General features: G+C 42.8%; 1 protein-coding gene across 2 annotated transcripts in view; it reads left to right on the top strand.

Moving 5' to 3' along the window:
* The window catches only part of CYTH1 (cytohesin 1), a 76,267-nt gene that overhangs the window by 17,440 nt on the left and 36,908 nt on the right, over positions 1 to 21,919 (top strand). For both annotated transcript variants that reach the window (XM_073588083.1, XM_073588082.1), the window contains exons 2-6: positions 4,055 to 4,137; positions 10,309 to 10,373; positions 10,966 to 11,032; positions 18,363 to 18,481; positions 18,967 to 19,047. In XM_073588083.1, coding sequence (XP_073444184.1) covers positions 4,055 to 4,137; positions 10,309 to 10,373; positions 10,966 to 11,032; positions 18,363 to 18,481; positions 18,967 to 19,047 — 415 coding nt within the window. The remainder of the gene's footprint in view (positions 1 to 4,054; positions 4,138 to 10,308; positions 10,374 to 10,965; positions 11,033 to 18,362; positions 18,482 to 18,966; positions 19,048 to 21,919) is intronic.

The raw sequence follows: 21,919 nt of genomic DNA on the forward strand, positions 1-21,919 counted from the left end.
GCTGATGCTTTAAACAGTCAAAGCGCCCTCTCGATTCTGTCATGAGTGGCATATCGTAGCAAACTGCCACCTTGGTGTATGCTGATGTGACCTCATGTACCAGTAGGCCATCTTTTTGTTGCAAGTTTTGCACATTTTGATTGCACAATGATGAGATAAATACAGTGCAGGTCTGCAAACTTTTAATTTTTCTTGTCTTGGGATTTTTTTCTGTCACATGTTTCATTTAGTCAGCAGATTATGAAACTTTCACATCCCAAATGACAATTACTGTTAGTTTGACAGATCCTCATAAAGGGAATCAGTAAGTAGAATCAACCCAAGTCATAAGCCATCTACATAGGCATGCAGGTCATAGGGAGCTGAATAAAATGATACCTTGATAACTGCAATCCGATGTCTTCATTCTAAGAAATACACATATTCCTTATATGCAAATAAACTGTTAAAATCTATGAGACTGACACAGATCTGCATGAGAAACGGTCTTCACAGATTATTCTAAGCAAAAGGGGAGTAGCCATTGTGAGACATGTAATGACTGACACTTTGCTCTCATTATCATACACAGCTGTGCAGTGAGATCAGAACTACTAACACAGTGCAGCGCTGCTGTGCTGTGTTGGTTATAATCAGGTACAGCTCTGCAGCAGAGCTGACAGCACTGTGAGAGGACAACTGCAAATGTGTTTGAAAGGAGACAAAGGTCATTTCTGCTGTACTGTTATTACTGATCTCACTGCAGAACTTTGTGTGGTTGAGAGCAACATGTCAGCCATTGCATGTCTCACACTGGTAACGCTCTTTTATTTAAAACAAACTTTGTAGGCAGATTCTATGGGAGATCTATGAATATCCCATAGATACTTACAGCTCATTTCCTTGAGATTAGAAGGATGGATCCTATGGACAGATTCCATTTAAGGCTCAGGATGGAGTTGTATGTGTCCCATGATCATATGCATGAATTCTTTGCTTATTTGAAGAGGATTCATTTTATTTAACCACATGAAAGGGCCTGACACATACTTTCTGCAAAGTTGTCATGGTTGTTAATAAAGTAATTTTTTCCAATCATGTGTTTTTATATTTACCCAATGATTATTCTTAAGCTAAATACTATAACAATACGGATCTATTAAAACGTGTTAAGAAAAGGCTTTATGCATGTTAAAAAAAACTATATATTATACTGTTATCAGGAAATATTCTCTTTACATTAGGGCATTTGTGTAGTTCCATATTGAAGTTAAACATTTGACGAAGAAAAGCTGAAAATTAGTTTTTGTGTCCTGGAATGGAAATATGCTTTCTATCACAGTGGAGAAGTTGTGACTGTATGGAATAATTTGTATGTATTTGTATCTACTACCTGTGCATTCTAGAAAACTGCAACCATTAGTCAGCCTTGCACCAACTTACTCTTACAGCTATATTTACAACTGATTTGCATCAATAATAATTGCACAAACATCATGGCCATTGTTCTGTTTGTTATTCTTACAGTGGAGCTGTCAGCAGATTTCAGCATACAAACTGCATATATTTTGAAATTTATTTTAGAAGTGAGAAGACTAATGTGTACTTTGAAAATCCATGTCACAATGGCTATCCTTCATGAAAGTTTACACCATCTCCACCCACCTAGCTTGATTGATAGCTCCTCAGTGTCCCTCCTCCCTGCTGCTGAGATCTCAGTGCAAGATGCATCTGTTATGTTGGGTGGTCAGAGATTGCATACAAATAGACTAATTTCAATTTGGTATCTTGGACTCAGAAAATGCGCATAGGAATAGTAGGATAATACAGCCATCCTGACATAGATTTTCAAAATAAATACTCCAGTCTCATTAGGCCTAAGATATTTTTAATGTTGTATGCAGCTTGTATTGTGAAATCTGGTGATATTGCATTAATTGAAAGCTTCACATAAAGATTACACATAAAGCACCAAACATAAATCACAGGTATAATTGTAATCAGTATCCCAGCGCCAATATGGCGCTGTGTGTATTGTACTTTGTAAAATCCTACAAGTTCTATTTTAAACTAGTATCACGTGCACTGTGGTAGTTTTTCTTGCAGTTTTTGTAGTTCTCTTTTAGAAAGGAGTTCATGGCATTAACAACACTTTTGTTCTTGTATATGCCCTTTTTGAAAGTGCTACTGTTTCATGATTATAGTGATGCCTGACAGTCCTCATCACTAGTTGTATATGATGACACTGTATTGATAAATAGTAATTTGTCCTCCTTACATAATAAAGGAGTTGAAGCAAAATCATACAGAAGATGTTATGCTGCCTTACTTCCTGATCAGTACAAGCACATGAAATGCCACTCCCTTATACGTCAATCTAATAAAGGTTAGGTCAAGTGCAGGACATCGGTTCTTGTGTCATTAGCAGAATATTATCTCCATGGAAACTTCACTGTTTACTGTGACTGATTTGATTTTTCTATAATTTGCCTAAATGATCATATAAATAAAGGGACAGAAATGGAGAATAATTACCGTATCATCCCTCCACAGATGGCAAAACCATTTTGCCATGCAAACAAAATTATTTTTTTGAACAGAACTTAAAGTAAATGTAATTAAAAAAAAAAAAATTTTTAGGGGGGATTTTCAAACCGATAACACTTTTTTTAAATTCCCTTTTGCCTTTCATGCTTGAGTGAAAGGGATATTTACAAAATGTAATGTTCTTTTGAAAACACCAGTGCCTTCATAATGTTCCAATACATTCTGTACTATGCATAGATGGACTTACTGTGTGCAATCTGTGTCGTGCTTGCTCCATTGTGCACAGCATTGAGTGAAGCGGTCAGACTTGCATCACCTTGTATAAGGCTAGATTTCTCAGAACCCTTTGCATGTTCATCTTTGCTTTATAGTCTTTTGTGCTCGCTTGGCTGCACTGATACAAAATGAGTAGCGTGGGCAGAAGGACATGAACAGTGCTACTGCGCCTGAGAGCACCTTTCAGTCAGGGTGGGCAAACTGCACATACAGACAACACACTGTAGACAGCAGTGCAGCTGTGCATGCCCGACCTAACGAACAGGAAGTACTGGAGGACAGATCCAGTAGAAAAAGGTATAAACTCATGGTTAGTGTGAGGTATATTGAGGGGGTCCATTGTAGGCAAATGGTAACTTTTGAAAAATTAATATATTTAACTACATTCATTAACCCTTTGACCCTCCAAAATGCACCATTACGTCTTAGAGGCGGTGCGGGTGTATGGAGTGGTTCAAGAGCTGAGCCTACTCCACACAAGGCAGATCAGCTGGTGTCTGTGGACGCGGGTTGCTTTGAAATCCCATCTACTATGCTGCCACATCTGGCCGCTGCGGGTTTTACACTGCTTAAACACACAGTGTCAAAGCGGCAGCAATTACTGTTCGTTAGCACATACCCTAAATGTAAACTTCTTTTTTCTTGCAAGTCTCTGTGGAAAACATTTTTTTTGTTTGTTTGTCACCATTTACAAAGTTCTATATTTGTGTTTTTTTTTTTGTTTTTTTTTAATTACTTATTTATTTTTTAAGCTACTGAAATAGTAAACAAAAAAAGGTTTGGTATCGCCATAATAAGAATAACCTAGAGAATCATGTCACTGATCAGAATTGTAAAGTGTGGCTTGGTCATGAAGGTCAAAATTGGTTGTCACTATATCACTTAATATCTCTGCAGACTAAAAATTGATTGTTTAAAAAAAAAAAGATCTGACCTGAATTGTTCTGCTCTCTCAGGGTCAGAGTCTGTTAGTGTATTTCTCTTCTAAGCGGCTCTGTAAGCATCTTTCAGTTCTTCCGTGCCAGTAGAGATTTTGAAAACTGAGTAATTGAAACGTACAATATTCTAGAGAAGATGTGTGAATGTCACATTACTAGCAGTAGTTCTGGGTGATTATATCAGCAGCCACTCAGGAAAACATTATGAACAGAAGTCATTAGTGTTAATAGCAAACATGGCATAACATAGTCACTCATAAAAACATGTTATCAGAAGTGAATAAGGTGAATAAACTTTGATAATTTTTCTCTAGTCCCCAGTGACTTGACGCCTCAGGAAAGAGAGGAACTGGAGAACATCCAGCGTAGGAAGCAGAAACTGCTGGAAGATATACAGGTGAATGTTCTCATTTGTTATAAGGTTTCTCTGGAATGTAATTATTTGTGTTGCAGCTCTTAAAGGGAACTTGCTGTGCACAGTAACCTACAGTGTCAGGTTGGCACTGTTCTACTGATTAAAATGATAGCTTGGTTGATGAAATCCGTCATATATGGTTGTTTAATCTTTATTTTCTGTTTTCAGTTAATGATATTCTTGTGCTTCGGGGCGGTCTGTGGGGGGCGGCCTTAATGTGGTGCTCTGATTAGCTGTTTATAATGAAGACTTCTGACAGGTTACTGATCCCTCAGTGACCTGCCCCCTAATTAAACGATGAATATTATATATATTTTTTTAAAAAAAAGGATCCCCTTCAGGCAGGCGGTGGCACCTACGCTGCAGCATGATCATATCCATAAAGTGCATTCAATTGTTTTTGGTAGTATTGACAAAAAAAAAAATCTGTTTGACAATGGCGCCGGCCGAGCCTGCGCAGTAGCAACTGCTTCTGCGCAGGCGGCAACATCTTGCTAAGAGAAAAAAAAAATTGCCTCTTCCAAGATGGCGCCTGCGTAGTAGCATCTATCTATCAGCACTTTTACACTTCAGGAACATCTGACATTCCCCTTCCCCCATGTCTTTGTATGTATTTGTGTTTTTGAGTTTTAACTCTTTCTCTTTTCTCTTCGTTATTCCTCTTTATTAATTTACATGGTCATGTAATGATTTAATGTTTAAAGGGAATCTGTCACCTATTTTTTCGCATATAAGATGCAGCCACCGCCATCGGGCTTATCTAGAGCATTCTGTAATGCTGTAGATAAGCCCCCGATGTAACCTGAAAGATAAGAAAAATGAGTTATACTCACGGTCCGGTCCGGCGCCTCCCATCTTCTAGCGATGACGTCCCCTTCTTTGCTTCCCGTTGCGGCTCCGGCGCAGGCGTACTGCTCTGCCCTGTTGAGAGAAGAGTACTGCAGTGCGCAGGCGCCGGGAGGGGTCAGAGACTATAAGTCCGAAAAATACGGTATGTCATATGTAATAGTCAGATTGTACATGTTTAACATCCTATACTTAATTAGTAGAGGTTAACATTATTTAACTTCAGCAATTTGTCGATTGATTAGAGAAAGCAAAATAAACTGTAAAGAAAATCTCAAGTCACGGTAGACCATATACATTCTTTTCCATTTAAAGGGAAACAGAGAGCCAAGGTGTAGGGCCTTGGCCTTCGGTATGTTTAGGTTAAGAATGTAATTTGTAGGCATTCACTGTTGAAATTGGAAAGAGATGAAAACCGTTTGAATTCCAACAGAATCACTGGAATAGACTCTCAGATGACATGTAATAAAAGGTCATCTGTAAAAATGGACATATGCATTTTGTTACCCATCTGTATCCCAGATATAGATGTGTTGACCCTAATGGTGTTAGCCAGTGCCTCCATCAGCAGCATGTAAAGAGGGGAAAGGGAGCAGCCCTGGTGAGTGCCGCTGGAGACTGAATATGGTCTAGAAACGCCACCATTAACTCTAAATTGAGCCATATGTGAGGTGTAAAGGGTCATGATGCGTAGTAGCATTTTGTCACCCAATCCAATCTTTTGTAATGTTGCCTTTAGGAAATCGCATCCTACCTTATCAAAAGCCTTCTCTGTGTCGTTGGACGTTAAGCAGGATGGGACACCGTGAGAGCGCACTCTGTCAATAATTGACACTGTTTTGATAGTGTTATTCCTTTTCTCCCTTCCCAAGGCAAAACCCAGCTGATCTTTGTGTATGATGTTTGGGATTAATGGTTGAAGTCTTGTGTCTATAATTTTAGAATAGATTTTTATATCTGCACACGTGGTCAAAATTGTTGGTACCCCTCGTTTAATGACAGAAAAACCCACAATGGTCACAGACATAACTTTGAACCTGACAAAAGTAATATTAAATAAAAAAAAATCTATGAAAATTAAAAATGAAAGTTAGACATTGCTTTTCAACCATGCTTCCAAGGAATTTAAAAAAAAAACCAAAAAAAAAAAACTCATGAAATAGGCCTGGCAGAAATGATGGTACCCTTAACTTGCACAACCTTTTGAGGCAATCACTGCAATCAAACGATTTCTGTAACTGTCAATGAGACTTCTGAACCTTTCAACAGGTATTTTGGCCCACTCCTCAAGAGCAAACTGCTCTAGTTGTCTCGTGTTTGAAGGTTGCCTTTTCCAGACAGCATGTTTCAGCTCTTTTCAAAGATGCTCAATAGGATTTAGGTCAGGGCTCATAAAAGGCCACTTCAGAATAGTCCATTGTTTTCCTCTTAGCCATTCTTGGGTGTTTTTAGCTGTGTGTTTTGGGTCATTATCCTGTTGCAAGATCCATGACCTGCGACTGAGACCAAGCTTTCTGACATGGGACAGCACATTTCTCTCTAGAATCCCTTGATAGTCTTGAGATTTCATTGTACCCTGCACAGATTCTAGACACCCTGTGCCAGATGCAGCAAAGCAGCCCCAGAACATAACAGAGCCTCCTCCATGTTTCACAGTAGGGACAGTGTTCTTTTCTTGATACACTTAATTTTTCCATCTGTGAGCATAGAGCTGATGGGCCTCGCCAAAAAGTTAAATATTTGCCTCATCTGTCGATAGGACATTCTCCCAGAAGCTTTGTGGCTTGTCAACATGTAGTTTAGCAAATTCCAGTCTGGCTTTTTTTTTATTTTTTTTAATTTTTTTTAAAAATGGTGTCCTAATTGGTCATCTCCAATGAAGTCCACTTTGGCTTATACAATGATGGATGGTGCGACCTGACACTGATGTTTCTTGAACGTGAAGTTCACCTTTAATCTGTTTAAAAGTGTTTCTGGGCTCTTTTGTTACCATTCGTGTTATCCGTCTCTTTGATTTGTCATCAATTTTCCTCCTTTGGCCATGTCCAGTGAGATTGGCTACAGACCCATGGAGCTTAAATTTCTGAATAATATGTGGTGTACAATACAAAATAATATTGTGGTTCTGTGTTAGCCAGAATAATCGATGTAAATACTTATGTCCCAAAAAAGAGAAGTATTTATTGGCTAACCAGAGAGATTATATTTGCAAGTTTTCAGGGCTCAAAAGGCCCCTTCATTAAGGCTATATTACAAGTATTTACATGAATAATATGTGCAACTGTAGTTACAGGAACATCAAGCTGCTTGGAGATGGTTTTATAACTTTTACCTTTAACATGTTTGTCTATAATTTTCTTTCTAATCTCCTGAGACACCTCTTTCCTTTGCTTCCTCTGGTTCATGTTGAGTGTGATACACACCATGTCACCAAACAGCACAGTGAGTATCTGTAACCCTCTATACAGGCCCACTCACTGATTCCAAGATTGTAGACACCTGTGATGCTAATTAGTGGACACACCTTGATATAACATGTCCCTTTTGTCACATTATTTTCAGGGGTACCATCATTTCTGTCCAGGCCTATTTCATGAGTTTTATTTTTTTTTTAAAATTCTGTGGAAGCATGGTTGAAACGCAATGTCTGACTTTCATTTTGTTAATTTTCATAGATTTTTGATTTATTACTTTTTGTCAGATTCAAGTTATTTTTGTCACCATTGTGGATTTTTCTGTCATTAAACGAGGGGTACCAACAATTTTGACCACGTGTGTAAATTGATTAATGATATAGGACTGAAATTATTGCAATGTGTGTGGTCTTTGCCTATTTTAGGAATAATCGTTACATGAGCCAAGAGCTCTGAAAAAGAGCAAGGTTTTTGTTCGAAACGCGTAGCCTATTTGTTACTCATGTAAATTTTACTGTTTCTGGACTATATTTTATACAATAAATTGGACTTTTTGTGAAGCTGGACCTTTTTTCCACTTTGTTCTGACTACTACGTGATGACTGCACGTGGTCCGCGCTTCCCACAACACATGCCGACAGGTGAGCTGGCTATCTTTTTATACTGATATCCCTTTAAAAACCACAGTACACATGCTGCGGATTTGCTGCGGTTATAAATCCGCAGCATGTCAATTCTTTCTGCAGATTCCGCAGCGGTTTGACACCTGTTCCATTGTACAGGTGTCAAAACGCAGGGGAAAACTGCTGGCAAATCTGCAGGTAAAACACAGGTCATTTTACCTGCGGATTTACATGCAAATCCGCGTTGAAAAATCTGCAGCACAATCCGCACTGTGTACACTCACCCTTAGAGGAAAAGGGAGGAAGTACAGTGGAGAAAATGGAAAAGCATTGGCTTCTTTCTCAATCCACTGAGTACCTTGATATTCCTAGTGTACCTGTGAATGATACCACATAATAGTTTAGAATTTGGACCATTCCCTCATTATTGATGCAGAGCATATGTTGCTGTACCCTCTAGTATATTTAAACTTCAGTTTCCATTCACAACTTCTGTATTTTTCCATAGAACAGCCATTTTACTCAAATCAGTATCCTATCTGAGCTTGAGTCCTTAAGCTCGTTATATTACATTTCATGTGGCCATACTGTACATAATAAATCCCTGAACGGAATTTCCCACCCAACTTCTATAACTCCTCTGACTTGATCGCACTTAATGTACTATTCAGTAGAAGATCAAGGCATCCACCCTGTCTTCATAAAGAGGGAGAGGAGCCCTGCAGGCATCCCTGTAAATTATAGTTTTCTCATGTGACACACAGAAGTCACAAATTGCCTCATAACTGACTCTAGCTACTTGTAGGTTTTCCAGAATTTTTAAGGGCTCTATCCTCTTCTATATCGAAATATCCTTTAAAGAGATCCAATTCCTAAAATGTTAAGCTGCTTTAGATGAAGAATAACATGGTTTTCTTGGCTATCTGTACGCTATGCATCAGTGGAGTAGGTTGGGTGCGCGCATAGATGAAGCCAGGAGACTGCTTTGCCCTGATGACTATACGGGTATAATTACATTAAAACTTAATTTTCTGCACTGTTGTTTTTTTTTTTTACCAGCCAGTTTGACTAAAAGCGTACCAGGGAAGCTACAAAACATGCTGGTGATTTAAGATGGGATGTGTGTGAAGGGGGTGGGACAATTGACAGTTTCCCTGATCATAAAATGTATTTTATTTTTAATGTACCGGTATATATTTTTACATGGGTATGCCTTTTTAGTTCATTGAGTGGATTGGGCATGTTGAAATATAACATGCGTGGCCCTTCTTTCAGTTCTGAACAGTGGGAACACTTGCATACGCATTAGGTTACAGGTACTTCAACTGAAATTGCCGGATTCTGCTGACTGTCATCTAATGTGTGTTTTCACCTTAGAGGGATTACGTCAACATTTGTTTCCCAGAGCCCAACAATCGCCAGTTTCCTGGCTCCTGCTTTCCAGGGGAAGTGGTACGCGCCTGATTGACAGTTCAGACCAGCAAAATCCTATTTCTGCTGGTCTAAATGCTGTGCCAATGTTTTGAGTCGAGGTAGCTGTGCCTCTGCAGAATTTAAATTTAATGCAGGGTCTATATATGGAATCAATGGTGCTATATAAATAATAATAAGGCTATCTGAATCCAGTGGCTGGTAACCTAGGTGATGAGCAGTAAATACTTAAAATAATGGAGAGGATTTTTATTAACAAGAAAATTGTAAGGTTGCTTAGTTTTACACTTAGAATTGCTAAAATTGCAAATTAAGTGCGAATAATCCTTTAAAATTACTGAAGTTTTCAATTTAATGTAGAATAATGAAATCCGTGACCTGAGGTCACTGTCCAGTGGATCAGAAATTTGTAAGAAATATTAGCGGATCCTATTGATGCACTAGCTACAATATAATTTTGATCTGTGAAATTCTGTGCAGTTCACTATTCAGTAATAATAGTTGACCCTTCTGACATGTTGATGTAGTGCTACTCGCTGAAGGGCCCATGCTGCTTCTGGCACCTTGCCATACTCGTAAAGGATCAAGTAAGTAATGGAGCAGAATGAAATAGATAAAAACATAGCTGTGCTACAGCTTGTGTGGGCTTCATTTCAAAGGGTTAATCACGTTAAAATATTGGTAGGCTTAAGTCAGGTTTTTAAGAAAATTAAATTTTATGAAAAAGTTTAAAGTAAAGTGCTTTTAAAAAAAAAAAATAATAATAATAATGTTCATACGTATTTTGTAGAACAGTTGCATTTAATTTTTCATTTGATAATTATTTTTTTTTTCTTCAGAGACTCAAAGAGGAAATAGCAGAAGTTACAAATGAAATCGAAAACTTGGGAAGCCTGGAAGAGAGGTAAGCAAAATCTTCTATTGGTGCACAATGCACGATACAGTGAGCGCGGCTGTAGTAACTCCCTGACCCATTTAATATTGACAGCTTGCCCTTCAGCTTGTGTGTACACTGTATGGAGAGCAATGACTGTTACAGCCTGCTTCACTACCCCGTTACTAGAAGCGAGTGTCTCTAAGGAAAATAAAACTTCTTGTAGCTACTGCTCCAGTGATTGGAACACTATTTTCCTGCAGATTACCACTGTATTTGCAAGTAAATGGCATTTCTGAATGTAATAAGTTCTTTTTTAATTTTTGTATAGCACACTGCAGTGAGGTGCAGAACAGGCAAATTATGGAGTAAGAGTGCAGTCAATGAAAGGTTATCAAATATAACATCATGTTGGTAGGAAGTCTGTTCATAGCACATAATAGCTTAAAATATAAAGAAATTTGAGGCATCGGTTATTGGAAGGGGTTCTGATTTCTAAAAAAAAAAAAAAACCTTTTAAGAACTTGAAAATGTAGGAAAAAAATGTACCGTAACTATTCTATAATACGCTTATTGGACATCTGCTGCCTTTCTGTAACATTAACTGTCAGATACTTAACAGGAAAAATATGCAAAAGAATAAACAAGTTGCAATGGGAAGAAAAAAGTTCAATATGGATCCTAAAAAGGTATGTAGCATTTCATATTAGTATGGTTCTTCAGTGGCTCCTGATCTGCATTCATCGATCAGGGATTAATCATAATAATGAAAATCATTTAATGTGTTTTTTCCAGACTAGGACCCAATAAGCTGTCCTGGCAATCCTCTGTGAGGTGTCCCCAATCTGTGGCTCACGACTGTCTAGTAGCTTGATGCATTAGCACCAGGTAGAGCAAAAGGCAGCCCCCCACATATAATGACGGTGAAGCAAGTAGAAAGAACAAAACACAGACAGAAAGATAGACTGAGCAAAGATGGGTCCCACGCTAGCTTAGATAGGAAAGGACAGGAAGGCTGCTGTCTGCAATCCGTGAAAAACCCTATGAAAATAAGAGCCAACCAACTGACAGTAAAAAAGGCCCTGAAGACGCTAGGCTTCAAAAAAGCTATGTCAGTACTCAGGAATATTCTGAAGACAGAGCAACAGGCAAAAGGAGATTCAGCTCACCCCAGCAGGGAATGGCAGAATCCAGAAAAGCAAGGAAAACAAAACACTAATGCAAAAAGGCAAAGCAGAAATCTTAGCTTTAGATGAGCAGGAATCAGACTGGTTTCCTAGAAGTCCACAGAGAAATCACCCGCAAGCCAGAAGGGCGTCGGCAGCCTTATATCCAGTCATTAACTCCACTCAGCCAGTCATCATCATCAGCCCCAGGTGTTTGACAATCAGGCTCACTACCTTTCTTCACCAGAAGAGGGAGTTCCTCGGGCCTCAGTAGTGAAGGGGAAAATGAACTCACAACAGTACCTCCCCCTTGAGGAGGGGTCACCGAACCCTCAACCACGCCACCAGGGCAATCAGGGTGAGCCCGATGAAAGGCACGCACCAATCTTTTGGCATGAATATCAGAGGCAGAGACCCAGGAATTATCCTCCTGACCATAACCCTTCCACTTAACCAAATACTGGAGTCTCCGTCTAGCCAGACGGGAATCCAGTACTTTCTCTACCTCATATTCCATGTTACCTTCAACCAATACAGGGTCTGGAGGTGCAACCCCCGGAACAACAGGTTCAACAAACCTCTTCAACAAAGATTTATGGAACACATTATGGATTTTAAATGTGACAGGAAGAGCCAAACGAAAAGAGACCGGATTAATAATCTCCAAAATCTTGTAAGGTCCAATAAATCTAGGCTTAAACTTAGGAGAAGCCACCTTCATAGCAATATTTTTTGATGATAACCACACCATATCACCAACCTTAAATTGGGGACTAATGGTCCTATGTCGGTTGGAAAACCGCTGGGCCTTTTTCTGGGAGAGAGATAACTTATCCACCACTTGGTCCCAGATCTGGTGCATTCTCTCCACCACAGTGTCAACCCCTGGGCAGGCAGAGGGAGCCACCTGCCCTGAAGAAAATCGAGGATGAAACCCAAAGTTACAAAAAAAAGGAGACATCAAAGTGGCAGAACTAGCTCTATTATTTAAAGCAAATTCGGCCAAGGGCAAAAATGAAACCCAATCATCCTGATCAGCAGAAATAAAACATCTCAAATATGACTCCAAGGTCTGGTTTGTTCTCTCTGTCTGCCCATTGGTCTGAGGGTGAAAAGCAGAGGAGAAGGACAACTGAATTCCCAGCTTGGAACAGAAAGTTCTCCAAAATCTAGACACAAACTGGACTCCTCTGTCAGATACAATGTTCTCAGGAATCCCGTGCAAGCGAACCACCTGTTGCAAAAACAGGGGCACCAATTCAGAGGAAGACGGCAACTTAGGGAGTGGTACAAGATGAACCATCTTAGAGAACCTATCACAAATCACCCAAATAACAGTCATACTTTGAGAGACAGGCATATCAGAGATGAAATCCATTGAAATATGGGTCCATGGCCTCTTGGGGACAGGCAAAGGCATCAACAACCCACTAGAGCGAGAACACGATTTAGACCGGGAGCACGTCCCACAGGACTGCACAAAATTCCTGACATCACGAGACAAGGAGGGCCACCAAAAAGACCGACTCACCAGATCTCTAGTACCAAAAATACCTGGATGACCAGCCAAAGCAGAGCAATGAACTTCAGACATCACTCTCTTCTTCCACTGGTCAGGAACATACAACTTTCCACTGGGACAACGCTCAGGTTTGTCCTCCTGGAACTCTTCCAGAGCACGTCTCAAATCGGGCGAGATGGCAGAAAGAACTACCCCTTCGCCTAAGATGGTAGCAGGCTTGGTCACCACAGGACAATCAGCAAAGAAGCTCCTAGAGAGGGCGTCAGCCTTGACATTCTTAGTTCCAGGAAGAAAAGAAACCACAAAATCAAAACGTGTAAAAAAACAAGGCCCACCTAGCCTGTCTAGGGTTCAAGCGCTTAGCCGACTCTAGGTAAATCAAATTCTTGTGGTCAGTGAGGACCACGACTTGATGCTTAGCTCCCTCCAACCAATGTCACCACTCCTCAAATGCCCATTTCATGGCTAACAGTTCCCGATTCCCCACATCATAGTTACGTTCAGATGGAGAGAACTTTCGGGAAAAGAAAGCACAGGGATTCATTTTAGATGTTACAGGATCCTTTTGGGACAAAACAGCTCCTGCACCAATCTCAAAAGCATCCACCTCTACCTGGAACGGAAGTGAGACATCAGGTTGCCGCAAAACCGGGGCGGAGGTGAATCTTCGCTTCAGCTCCTGAAAGGAAGAAACAGCCTCCGGAGACCAATTTAACACATCAGCACCCTTCTTAGTCAAATCAGTCAATAGCTTGGCAATACTAGAAAATTTAGCTATAAATTTCCGATAAAAATTAGCAAAACCCAAAAACTTCTGGAGGGCCTTCAAAGAAGTGGGCTGAACCCAATCGTAAATGGCCTGTACCTTGGCCGGGTCCATTTCAATAGTTGACGGGGACAAAATAAATCCCAAAAAAGAAATCCTCTGTACTCCAAAAAGGCATTTAGATCCTTTGACATACAGGGAATTCTTCCTCAAGATCCGGAACACAGTCCGAATATGTTCCACATGAGAATCCCAATCCTTGGAGAAGATCAAAATATCATCCAAATAGATAATCAAAAATTTATCGACAAAATCTTGGAAAATATCGTTCATGAAGCACTGGAAGACAGAAGGGGCATTAGTGAGCCCAAAAGGCATCACCAGGTACTCAAAATGTCTCTCCGGAGTATTAAACGCCGTCTTCCATTCATCCCCATGCTTAATGCGAATAAGATTATACGCCCCCCTAAGGTCAAGCTTGGTAAACCAGCAAGCACCTTTAACTCTGGAGAATAGATCAGAAATCAGGGGTAACGGATACTGATATTTAACAGTAATTTTGTTGAGAGCACGATAATCAATACAAGGTCTTAATGATCCATCCTTTTTGGCTACCAAAAAAAAAAACGGCACCTAAGGGTGACGAGGATGGTCTAATATGACCCTTCTCCAACGCCTCCTTAATATAGGATCGCATAGCCTCGTGCTCGGGTACAGATAAATTGAAGAGCCGACCCTTGGGAAATTTACACCCCGGGCTCAGTTCAATAGCACAGTCATAACTCCTATGAGGAGGCAGAGACGCAGACTCATTCTCACTAAATACATCATAAAAGTCCGCCAAATAATCAGGAACATCATGCGACTGAGGAGAGGTGGAAAACACCGGAGCCTCACTAAAGGCACACCGACAACCCCAACTCACCACAGACACAGATTTCCAATCCAAAACTGGATTATGAATTTGTAACCAGGGAAACCCCAGAACAATAGTATCATGCAGATTATGTAACACCAAAAACCTGCAATTTTCTTGATGGTCTGGGGCGACCCGCATTACCATCTGGGTCCAAAACTGAGGTTTATTTTTAGCCAAAGGAGTAGCATCAATCCACCTCAAAGGGATAGGCGTCTGCAGAGGTGTCATCGGAAATCCACAACGTTTAGCAAAATCCAAGTCCATTAGGTTTAGAGCTGCTCCCGAATCCACAAAAGCCTTGGCGGAAAATGTGGACAGGGAGCAGATCAGAGTAATAGCCAAAAGAAACTTAGGTTGAACACCACCAACAGAAAACGTGTGTGCAAAGCGTTTCTCGCATTTAGGACAGACAGAAATAATATGCGAGGCATCTCCACAGAAGAAACACAACTTATTACGCCTTCTGAACTCCTGACGCTGCTCTCTGGAAAAAACTCTATCACATTGCATAAGTTCAGACATCTGTTCAACAGGTGGCAACACCTCTCGTGCAGCTCTGCGTTCGCGTAAACGCCGATCAACCTGAATGGCTAAAGACATAGAATCGTCAAGACCAGAGGGAACAGGAAATCCCACCATAGTATCTTTTATGGCTTCTGACAACCCCTTCCGAAAGAGAGCAGCCAAGGCATTATCATTCCAGGTAGTAAGTACTGCCCACTTTCGGGATTTTTGACAGTACAATTCTGCAGAATCACGACCCTGGTTCAATGCCAGCAGGGTCTTTTCAGCCTGATCAATGGCATTAGGTTCGTCATACAACAACCCCAAGGCCTGAAAAAATGCATTCACATTAGTCAGAATAGGATCATCTGGTTTCAAAGAAAACGCCCAATCCTGGGGATCGCCACGCAGCAAAGAGATGACAATTTTAACCTGCTGCGCGGAGCTCCCTGACGAGTTAGGCTTCAAGGCAAAAAATAATTTGCAATTATTTTTGAAATTCAAAAATTTAGACCGATCCCCAAAAAACACATCAGGTGTAGGAATCTTTGGTTCAGCAGCATGTGAATGAGCAAGGTAGGCGGAAATTCCCCGCACTTCCGCAGCGAGCTGCTCCACACGATCAGACAATTGCTTTATCTCCATTGAGAGAAAAAAAAAATTCCCCCTACGGCCTCAGAGATATAGAGGAAAAAATATACACACTTTTTTTTTTTTTTTTTTTTTTTTATACAATTCTTTCCTGCTATTGAGTACCCTAGAATCTGCGGTATGGCGGGTGATTCTGTTATGATTGAGTCACCGTAGGAGGCAAAAATAGAAATGCTAGCTAAGTCCAGAAAACCAGAGAAGTTGACAGCTATCGGATTGCAGACCCCTGAACCTATCAACACAACTAGCAGTAGCCGTGGGGGGCTCCTACGATGTCCTAGGCCCCTCGATAACAGCCGGAGGACTACATAGCCTAAAGACAGAAAGGGAAATCTAAACTGCCCCAGAGCAGACCCCAAAGCAAAAGGCAGCCCCCCACATATAATGACGGTGAAGCCAGAAGAAAGAACAAAACACAGACAGAAAGATAGACTGAGCAAAGATGGGGCCCACGCTAGCTTAGATAGGAAAGGACAGCAAGGCTGCTGTCTGCAATCCGTGAAAAACCCTATGAAAATAAGAGCCAACCGACAGTAAAAAAGGCCCTGAAGACGCTAGGCTTCAAAAAAGCTATGTCAGTACTCAGGAATATTCTGAAGACAGAGCAACAGGCAAAAGGAGATTCAGCTCACCCCAGAAGGGAATGGCAGAATCCAGAAAAGCAAGGAAAACAAAACACTAATGCAAAAAGGCAAAGCAGAAATCTTAGCTTTAGATGAGCAGGAATCAGACTGGTTTCCTAGAAGTCCACAGAGAAATCACCCGCAAGCCAGAAGGGCGTCGGCAGCCTTATATCCAGTCATTAACTCCACTCAGCCAGTCATCATCATCAGCCCCAGGTGTTTGACAATCAGGCTCACTACCTTTCTTCACCAGAAGAGGGAGTTCCTCGGGCCTCAGTAGTGAAGGGGAAAATGAACTCACAACACAAACGGCTATGAAGAGCAGGTCTCCAGATGGTGACTTGTGTGATTAGGCAGTATAGAAGAGCAGATCTGGATGTGCATATACTGGCCTCGGGGGTTTATAGATAATTTAATTATTGTAAGCTGGAGATTAGGATACTTAAGGGCCCGTTACACACAGCGATCTCGCTGGCGAAATCGCTGATTTTGTGACACATCAGCGATCTCTCCAGCGAGATCGCTGTGTGTGACATCCAGCAGCGATCGCCCCCCCCCTGCGGGGGGTATCGCTGATCGTGCTGGATCATCCTGGCCCATTTTTTCATCGCTGGCCTCCCGCTGGCCAGCGCGCATCGCTGCGTGTGGCAGCGGGAGCCAGCGATGAGCGACGCTGCACGCTGGTTACCAACGTAAACATCGGGTTTCTAAGGCTGCGGGGCCCTTAGAAACCCGATGTTTACCCTAGATACCAGCATGCACTGCAGGCAGGGCGGGAGGTGGAGGCAGAGCGGCGCACAGACCGGAGTAGCTCTATCTGCTACTCCAGTCTGTCAGACCGGAGTAGCAGATAGCAGAGCTATCTGTGTGGCTGTTTGACCAAAAAATGTTGTGCACCCCTGGCATAGAGCTATTATTTGCTGGCAGAGTTATTTGCTGGCATGTCATCAGCAGCTGTGCCAATGCCATCACCCAAAGAAGGACGGCTGTTATTATACAGCTATAATGCTCAGGAATCCAATAACTAAAGTTTAACCACTTAAGGCCCCTTTACATTTAGCGATGCACCAGCGATCCCGACAACGATACGACCCGGTCAGGATCGCTGGTGCGTCGCTAGTGAGCTGTCACACAGGCAGATCTCACAGCGATGTAGCGACGCAGCAGCTGTCGTTACTTACCTTTCAGACGCGGCGATCCTAATGTCCTCCCGCCCGCGTCCACGCGTCGCTCGTCTGCACCAGCAGGAAGCCCAACAGGAAGCGCCCGAAGAGAAATGGAACTGGACGATCTCGCGCGATCAGCGATAATCAGCGGGGGAGCCGGTCGGAAGGAAGTATCACACATAGCGATATCGCTAGCGATATCGCTGCTGCGTCACAAAATCGGTGACGCTTTAGCGATATTGATATCGCTATGTGTAAAGGCCCCTTTATGCTCTGTGGTTAATAGTGATCACTAGGATTTGCCATCAGATTGTGATTATGGAATTCCAACCACGGATCACTTCCCATGAATGGAGCACTTGTGAAGCACATAAATTTGCCACATGCTGTACTGCTCTTGCACATGACTTATGACTGGTACTGCAGCTCAGCCACATTTCAGTGATCCCACCCTAGACACAATTTATTTACTTTACTACATCATAAATGATTGGAAAAGAGCTGGAAATGGATGCATACTAATCCATTTGCTGAAAAGAACACTGTGTGCTTCATTCCTGCGTACAGAATGTTCTTGTTAATACGTAACGTTATCCCTCATAATAAAATCTGGATTTTGTAGAACAAGTATTTGAGTGATTTTAAATGCAAATAAAATGGAAAGCTGTGACATTAAGTCCTTTCATACATCTTATTTTATAGGGTATCCAGTTCTTGATTCAGAATGAGCTCCTGACAAATACATGTGAGGGCATTGCTCAGTTTTTGTACAAAGGGGAAGGATTAAACAAAACTGCTATTGGAGACTATTTGGGGGAAAGGTAAGCTCATATACATGTTTTGTACATTTTAGAGTCCTTTCAGGATATTGCAACTAAATAGCTCAAAGGATATGCAATAATTTCCTTACCACGTTATCTGTTTGAATTTGGCTACCAAGAGCTGATACTAGGACAACCTAAAAGCCACTTTCTAGCAACCATCATTATTGTTGTTGAGAGACTGGGACATTGCTGAAATACTAAAATGGCGTGACACATTTTTCCCTTTAATGGTTAAACGGAACCCTATCCCTATACCGAACATGAAGTGAGAAAAACCAAGTAGAGTAGATATCTACTTCGTGACTGACAAGATCGCAACTATTTCAGCATGAGCCTTTTTAAAATGCTTTGCAACTAGATCCGATGTATGTCTGTTTCTGATGTAACGTCTTTCAAACTACAGAGCATTATTTAGATTTGCCAGGTAATGACATCTTTCTCTTACAATCTGTATTCAATTCTGCTTTCATTTCCTCATTTAGAGATGACTTCAACATCCGTATCCTTCATGCATTTGTGGAGCTTCACGAGTTCACAGACCTTAACTTGGTGCAAGCCCTTCGGTGAGTTGCTGGACTCGATTTACTTACTGGATGCCTATATGATGTTTCACTTGGGTCTGATCTTAAGCCCTGCTCTTTTACATTCATTCATTTTATTTCAGAACTTGCAGAGGATTTACTGACTACCTTAAATATTGATATTAGTAGAGACTAAAGTGCAAAAAGAAATGATCACAGCATAAGACAGTATTGTATTATGGATTTAAGTTGGAAGCGTTGGCACTGTAGGGTCAAATTAAGTTTTATACAGATGAATGTAAATTTTATGCAAAAAGAAAAACAGTTGTTATCATATACTGAATATGGGGGGGAATAGGCTTGGCAATTGACAAGAGACTTGCAGCACCACGTAGTAGGCAGTATACGTACAGTTCGTCCAAAGAGGTGCACTACACTGAACCTATAGACTACTTAGAGTTTCACAGGCAAAAGTACACACACTTGATTTTCAATCTGTTACAAGCTACCTTCCACATTGAGGACAAACCTGTTCGCTCCAATTTCATGTTTCTTAGATTTTACTACCTGCAAGAATGTATACTGCCAAATGAAAGACCCCCTAACCTCTATTTCTCGTTCGCCTTATTGGGGGACACAGAGACCATGGGTGTATGCTGCTGCCACTAGGAGGCTGACACTATGCACAAAAAAGGTTAGCTCCTCCTCCGCAGTGTACACCCCACCGACCGGCAGGGAATTCCTCAGTTTAGCTTAGTGTCAGTAGGAGGTGGACACGGGTCTTTCATTAGACCCATATCTACCTCGTCGTGCGTCATTCCTTTACAGGTTCTACGGAGGGATACAGAGTGAAAAGTCACATCTGTACTCCCACATGGAGTCTGCGAGTACGGCGTGTACTGCCACCCCGTATCCTTGCAGTTCTCCGCGGCAGGACCAGCCAGACGGACGCCGACACCAAGACGTGCCAGCGACTCCAGGGGTCCTTGTCGCCAGTCTCCCTCCCACTCGCCTACCAGAGCCTGTCGGTTGGATGAGACGCAGGAGTTCTTCAGTCCCAGGTAACGGATCGGGGATGGGTGAGTATGGATTTTTTATTTTTATTTACCTGGCTGCCCATTCCCGACGGACAGGGGGTGCGCCTCTTCAATGGCACAGGGAGCGGGCGCTGCGGTCGCTCGCAGTCGCCCTACGCCCATAGGCACACCATGCTCCATATTGCTGGCCCCCGCGTTCCCCCCTTCCCTCCCCCCTTTCTGGGGACAGGGAGTACAGGGCCTCTTCCTCTCCTTCTTCCCTTGGACGCGGCTTCCGGCGGCGGCGGCGTCCTTTTTCCGACCTCCGCGCCGACCCCCTGCTGACAGGCGGCCGCCGCAACTAATTTGGGCCCCGGCTTTAGTTCGGGCCTACCGCAGCGTCGCGGCCACGCCCCCCGCCCCTTTCTTCTAAGCGGGCTTCTCTCCCGTTCTTCCCAGGCCCTCCCACCGCCTGTCCTTCACCTGCCCAGCCTGCTATTGGCCAGAGGGCAGAGAGTTTTAACCCTGTGGTGTGCTCCGCCCTCCCTCCTCTCCTGGACGCGCGCTCTTTCTCAGGCAGGCGCCATTTTCCCAGCCTGTCAGCCGGGCACCAGCTCGTCACCGGATATCACCATCTGCCAGCTGGTTTTTCGCTCAGGTGGTCTGTCGGCCGGATTTCGCTCTGACCCGCATCCACTGACAGGTCGCAGAGCATCGCTTCTGGGGACACCGGACCGTGAGTAGCTCTGCACTGCAGACTGACCCTTCTCCGCCCTCTGTCCCCCAACCTTCCGGCACTACCTCAGCTTTTCACTATGTCTAACTTCAGCCTGACGCCGTCCAGGGGCCATCTACTGTCCCAGGTGAGGGTGAACCCCCCCACGCCTGGCTGGGCCTCCTCTCTATCTCAATCAGTGGCAGACCTCACCAAGGTGTCTCAGTCCCTGGTGACCGTTCTGGATACGTTGCCCCTGGACTCTTCGGCAGGGCCAAGCAGGTCCCAAGTTATTCCATCTGAGTCAGCCAGTGTTAGTCGCAAAAGACCCAGCCGGAATCCTCTCCTCGCCCCATCTCACCGCATAGCCCTTCTCAGCAGCCTCCCACTCGGGCCTCCTCTCCCGAGTCAGGTGAAGCGCTTTCGGACAGGTCATCTGAGGGGATTTTAGAGCTGGATTCAGACCAGGATGCAAACATGAAGTTCACAGTGCAGAACCTCATTGCAGCGATCCATCATACCTTCGATATTGCTGACTCCCCTGCGAAATCCTCAGATCAGGAGGTTTCGTTCAGACGGGCAGAAACTCCCTCCAGGGTATTTCCTTTCCATTCCGAGTTTGGAAAGATTTTTACCAGGGAAAGAGAGGATCCGACCAGACGCTTTCAAAGAGGAAAGCGTCTCGGCGTACTCTATCCATTCGCTAAGGAGCTCACAGACAACTGGTCTGCTTCTCCCTCGGTGGATCCGCCCGTGTTCAGGCTTTCCAATAATACGGTTCTCCCGCTTTCAGGTGTGGCGTCCCTAAAGGATTCTAATGACAGGATTATAGAATCCCTGGCGAAGTCTGCCTTCGAAGCGGCTTCAGCGTCGGTATGTCCAAGCTTGGCTTCTTCCTGGGCAGCAAAGGCCATAGCCACGTGGGCAGACTACCTTCGTCAGGGCATCTTGGATAAAGCGCAACCGGAGCGTTTGGCCGATCTCGCCAATCAGATCTTCCATGCGGGGGTCTATCTTCTTTCCGCTTCCTTGGATGCCGCATCCTGCGCAGTTCAGGCGTCAAGCAACGTAGTTGCAATTCGACGTACAATTTGGCTAAAGGCCTGGCAAGCGGACTTGTCTTCTAAAAAGTCCCTCACCTGCCTTTTCAGGGGGTGCGCCTCTTTGGGTCCCAATCGGACCA

This window comes from Dendrobates tinctorius, unplaced genomic scaffold (genome assembly GCF_039654945.1).
Source record: "Dendrobates tinctorius isolate UK_male_01 unplaced genomic scaffold, ASM3965494v1 ptg000103l, whole genome shotgun sequence".
Classification (NCBI taxonomy): domain Eukaryota; kingdom Metazoa; phylum Chordata; class Amphibia; order Anura; family Dendrobatidae; genus Dendrobates; species Dendrobates tinctorius.